Consider the following 6,048-nt stretch of genomic DNA (forward strand, 5'->3'; position numbering starts at 1 on the left):
AGAGAGAGAGAGAGAGAGAGAGAGAGAGAGAGAGAGAGAGAGAGAGAGAGAGAGAGAGAGAGCTGGGAGGAAGAACATAGGGGACCACAAACAGAGAAAAGTGAAGGTAGAAGACTGACCTGTTGCAGCTCCACACAGATAACACAAACACAGGATGTGCTTAAAATTTAGAATCATCTGTTGGGAAGAAAACAAAGCAGAACAAAATAAATTAGAAAACAACGTGTAAGCCATTCTGTTCATTTTTCTTATTGCATTTTTTTTTAACCGTTGTTTAACCAGGCAAATTTCATTGAGATTGCAGATCTCTTTTTCAGGGGAGACTTGGGCCTGAAAGTAACCTCTTGTACATGTTTTTGGGGTGTGGAGGAAACCAGAGTACCTGGAAAAAAAACACACACACGCACGAGGAGAACATGCAAACTCCGCACAGAAAAACCACCAAGTCCAAACCGGGAATTGAACCCAGGACCTTCTTGCTGTGAGGTGTCAGTGCTAACCACAGTGGATCCTTCAAATTATTCKCAAATGCCTTAAAATCATGGCTCCTGGATAATCAACTGTGTAGACACTGACTATGGGATTCTTTTATCCATTTTGTATTTTTAATGTATTGCCTTGAATTGTTGTTGTGCTAAATGGATTTTTATTATTTTGATTCATGCTTTTTTATCATATTTTTAGGATTTGTACTTTTTCTTCTCTTTAATGAAAGTAACTTGTTGTTTTATATGTATTATATCCATAGGACCTTGAGGGACTACAGATGAAAACTAGCCTCCATGGCTAATTCTGGCATTTTCTGTAATATGCACTGTCCCTTCTTAAATAAATAACCAACAACAACAACAACAACTGAGCTGYTGTGCTGCCCTTTTAAAAGTGACGTGTATGCATATAAATATTAGAGTATGATTAATGTGGGATTAAGGAAAAAAAGAAATACAAATTGGGCAACATATAATATTTTAATGAACCACTGGAAAAATGTTACTGAAATTCTCAGAAAGAAATGATTGGCAATTCATTTTAAGTCCTTGACCTTTGGAGAAACTCAATTCAAAATGACAAAAACCAACTGCAGCCTATACATAAGCAGCTACGACTTAATGAATTTTACTRATATTGAGCTCAAATTCTGTGAAACATTAACTGTTTCGGATATCTATGTAACAGAATATGCAAGGCATCACGTTATTGCATTGCGCAAATGGTTGGAGCGGAGCCACTAAAACTCTGTCACTTCTTAAGACAATCTAATACTTTGGCATGAAACTTTGAATGTCTACAAGCATTTAAGACAAAAACGTTCAAAAATTGAGCCATTCAGGCATGTTTTCCAGGAACATGTGGGTGGTAGAGTTGGGAGGTAAAACTTCCTGTGGGGTCATCCTTTTAGAGGTTCTGGAGACAGGAGGACAGGAGCAGCAAGCCCCTTGCCCTCATTAGCACCCCACTGTATAAACACCAGAGTCTCAGAGGGAGATGAAAACTTTGGGAGCTCCTCATCAAATAGCAATTAGCAGCAAAAGCTTATTATTACAAAATAATCAGGACATATATAGAAAATAAAGTCTGTGGATGCATGTCATTAAAAAAACACTAAATAAAATGGACTAAAAACAGTGGCTGTTGGAGAACATGTGCAGAAAGTCTGATCAAGTATTAAAAGCTATATGTTTGAATAKTAAAGTCCTTAAAAGTAGGTCATCTACTTCAACATCACATATGCATATAATTGGATGAAGATTTATTTCATTTTATATGAGGCTCTTCCTGTGCTCCATTGAGATGGGATGCTTGCTGTGTCTAAATGTCATCCTCACTTAATTACAGAACTGACAGCCAGTTTTTGGTACATATTATCTCTTTGGCAGCTTCAGAAACAATGACTGTTTTATTTATGAGCAGAATGTATAATAATAATGATCTTATCACTTCATTCAGCAAGATAACTAAATAAATAAAAATAGCACAGCAAGCTTCAAGCCACTTTTCTCGGTTATCTGAGGACAGCGCGCATCACTGGGTGGATCTTGTAAACTGATAAGTTGCACGGTCTGATTTGCCCAATTATCAGGTTGTTCTTTACTATCACAATAAAACATTACATGCTGAACAGTGATGCTCCAACTTTGGCTCAAAGACACAATACATAAAAAGGGGTTACAAGWAGAGGGGGAGACCCCCAAATACTTACGGTTTAAACGTGATTTATTCCATTAAAAACGTGCAAATGTTTACAATCCTAAAACTGAGGTGGTCCCAGCGCGTAACATGCGTGCGTAAAATCGTGCCCACACAGTTCCACTCCAAATTGACAGAGGCAGCTTTCAGCTTCTTCCCAGTGAGTAGGCTATCTTCTTGATGCTCCTCAGCTGAAGGGTCCCACTCCAGGGTGAGCCTAATTCTGAGCTGAAGCGTCAGAGTCCGGTGAAGTGTTTTGCCCAAACCCACGTTGTAACTTCGTCTGAGAGGAGGAGCCCATTTAAGAAAAAAAAGTGAATGAAACACCTTCGGGAGGAGGAGCGGGGGGTTGGGGGTGGTCATTTAACCACGTGGCTGTGAGARGCGCTTCTCATCCTATCGAGCTGTGACAGGAACAATCCTTTTTGTACAGCGTAATATTCTACAAAAATGCAATGCAAAAAAATAAATAAAATCGCTGAAATCTTTTTTTACGTGATTTAGTCTATAAAATGTTTTGAATAGGATAAAATTTAGTTCCTAAAGCTAAAATAAGCAGAACGCGAGCTAAAAGCCCTGTCACACAACTTATTTGAAAACTTTAAAGAAATCTGCGTTGAAGACGTATTTTTAAAAAATCAAACTGACCAAATTAAAAAAAAKTGTTAGTAATTTAGACATAAAAAATTTATAGTTGGCATAAATTGTCTAAAACGTTATAGTGTGACAGGGCCTTTAAATTTAAGGAGCAAAAATATGCTGGTAGCTTTACTGATCATCAGGAGGGTAAATTCACATTTAAGAAGCAACATTATGAGAAAAGAATATATACAAGAAATATAACAAATGACTAAATTAATAAAACAATGTTGCGTTAAAAACACTAAATCTAAATATGCATGGATGCATGGATGGATGGATGGATGGATGGATGGATCAATGGATGGATGGATGGATGGATGGATGGATGGATGGATGGATGGATGGATGGATGGATGGATGNATGGATGGATGGATGGATGGATGGATGGATGGATGGATGGATGGATGGATGGATGGATGGATGGATGGATGGATGGATGGTCTAATGATTGACTTTTGGAATCAGTCCAATTCAAGATTTTGTGTTTTGTCATAGATTTATGTTGTTGCCACATTTTAGAAAGAATTAGTGTTCAGAGATGAACATTCGACTCCCAAGTCCAAGCTGAAATGCCAGTTGGTGCACACTGGATAGAGAAACAAACTAATTGTTCTAAACCATTACCAATGTCAGAAGCCAGCTGAGGCAACAGGCAAAGCAGAGGTGAAAAGTCTCTGAGAGAACAGCCTGGCCCTGAGGCTTGAGGGCTCTTGTAAACAGCCATAGATGCCTCTTCAATACCTGTGAACATTGTAATCAGCAGGGCCCAGCAGCAACCATGGCACATCTGTCCTCTGCAAGGCTGGGCAGGTCTAAACAGCCAGAATGTGAGAGAAAAGGGAGGCAATGAAAGCAGCAGCAAAATCAGACAAAAAAWACTTTAAAATATTTGTTTTAAATGTGCCATTTAAAGCAAAATACCAGTTTGGGAAGGGAGAGAAAATAAATGTGCAGTCTAAGAATCTGRCAAAAACAAACTAAGGAAACTGTTTAAAAAAAGGCAGTAAAAAACTGCAGAACTAATAACTTTTTTAAACTTCTTGCAGTCTAAAGTGATTGTTAGGCCAGAGCTTTTAAAGTTTGGTTTAGAGGAAAGATTATGAACAATAAATAATTTCCCTGCTGTACATCAATTTTTTAATGTCATCAGCTAGAGAAATAGTTGATTTCGACAAGATTGACAAACTAAACACTAATTCTATATGGCCAAGAATAAAGTGAATTGTTCATATCTTTACAACAAGAAAGAACCAATTTGCCTTGTTTTAATTACTAAATTTAACAAGTTTTAAAAAGTATATCAGAGCTGTTCACTCAAATGCTGTTTAGTAAACATTTAGTTTTCATTATAGTGATCCAACTTTAGTCTTGGGCCTGTAGTGCTCAGACTAGTTGGTTCATAAGTCCAGTCAGAAATAAACTTAATTTATTTCAACTGAGGCCGTTCAAAGAGCTATCCACAACAAGTAAGATAATAATTGGTCACATTTCAAAAAAAACCAACATCAAAAAATTATGAGCTAACAGTTAAAGTAACCAGTTCAGCTGGGGGTTGTCTCCTGACTTCAGTGTTTTAAATCATGGTTAATCGTTTTATTGCTTTGCATTCTAAACAAAGTCGTCACTGAGGTAAAATCTGAAACTCAGTTGGCGTAAAACACTTCTACTGTATGTGCAGCCAAGTCCTGCCTTCAAGCGTCTATAAATCACAGAGTCACAGAGTTAGTGAAAGAGTGTTTGATCCTGGTGAGTCGCTGCACTGGGCCCCATGATGGCCCGTGTATCACATGACCCATAAAAGGTGGTCTGCCTCCGGACCCATGCCACCACAGACAGAATAAAAGATGCATTAAACTTCCTTGACCTGTACAAATTGTGTGACTAAGCAGTTTAAAAGCCAGTGCTGCTCTGCTTTTAGGCATATCGCAATGAAATACAGGTTGGACCTCCCTGCTTCGGAATCAGAAGAGAAAACCTGCATCTACTCAATGTTTGACAACAATGTGCGCTCCTGTATAAATACACAAATACACCCAAATGGTACATATCAAGATTACAAAATTACTCTTCAGAGAATTGCCAAGAGAGAAGTCATTTAATAAATAACGGTGTGAAATAAGTTGTATAATTGAAGTGTCAAGCAAAACCCAAACCTGTGTCACGGGGAGAGAAAAAACAGCTTGCTGTGATTTCCTGAGGTTTGGGGAAACGAGCTCGTGKTGTGTGTGTGTTTGTGAGCTCAGTCCCTGTTTAGAGTGGAACATGTGGGAAAATGAAGTTGCCTCTTGACGGACGTGAACCTTGATCCTTTGGACTCAAGTGAGGAGGTCCAGATCACTGCAGCCAAYCCTTTCAATCTTAGTGAAAGGTCAAAGGAGGGAAGCAGCGATAAGAGAACTGATTTCAATCGCAAATCCTCAGATCTTCAGACAGATTTGAAAAGAWGAAAATGCACAATGTGTGGCATTGTCTGAAAAAAAAAACTCATAATTTGCATTTTCACTAGGAATAAAGTTCCAGTCACACCTTGAACCAGGGGTGTCAGACTAATTTTGTCAAGGACTACGTGAGCATTATGGTGGCCCTCTAAGGTCCAGTTGTTGTTAACTTTGACGTTACTTGTTTAACTTTGACGAATGCCCTGTTTCTCATCTCATATAGTTACATCTCATCCAAGCCAACATCTCAGGGGCAGGACAAGTATTATATTTTGTTTATTTTGTTGCATCAAATCATCAAATTTAAAGTTTACCATTGATTTAAAAATCAGTTTTTATATAAAGTTAAGGGGGGGTTGTCCCACTGACCACATTTGGCCCATGGGTCTTGAGTGTGACACACAGGCTGTTAAAAGAAACAACATATCAGATAGACTTTTTGTTTCTGCATTTACAATATTTGTTTTTTTAAAGATTAGAACTAAACTGATAAGACTGGAAAAAAACATCACATTTGTTGAATGAGTTTAGGAGCAACAAGCTACTGTACAGAAACAACAAAGCAGCTCACAGAAACATATTATCTGGCATTCATTTCAAGATTCTTCAGCCCAAAAGTTTACTTTTTACTCATTAGTTGATATCTTATTTAAAAAACAGTGCAACACCAGCACATTGGTCCCAGTAGCTTTGTGTATGTGAACATAGAAACTATACTGTATGTCAAAGCGTGGGGTGTAAAAACAAACAATGAACCAGAAACAGGGTGACTAGCTAGAA

General features: G+C 38.0%; 1 protein-coding gene across 1 annotated transcript in view; it reads right to left on the reverse strand.

The window, feature by feature from the left end:
* The window catches only part of LOC106517450 (versican core protein), a 32,935-nt gene extending 30,249 nt beyond the window's left edge, over positions 1-2,686 (reverse strand). The window contains exons 1-2 of the mRNA XM_014008304.1: positions 2,201-2,686; positions 120-177 (exon numbers count right to left, since the gene is read on the reverse strand). Coding sequence (XP_013863758.1) covers positions 120-177 — 58 coding nt within the window. The 5' untranslated portion in view covers positions 2,201-2,686. The remainder of the gene's footprint in view (positions 1-119; positions 178-2,200) is intronic.
* Positions 2,687-6,048: the final 3,362 nt, after the last annotated feature.

The sequence above is a fragment of the Austrofundulus limnaeus genome, unplaced genomic scaffold (genome assembly GCF_001266775.1).
Source record: "Austrofundulus limnaeus strain Quisiro unplaced genomic scaffold, Austrofundulus_limnaeus-1.0 Scaffold49, whole genome shotgun sequence".
Lineage (NCBI taxonomy): Eukaryota > Metazoa > Chordata > Actinopteri > Cyprinodontiformes > Rivulidae > Austrofundulus > Austrofundulus limnaeus.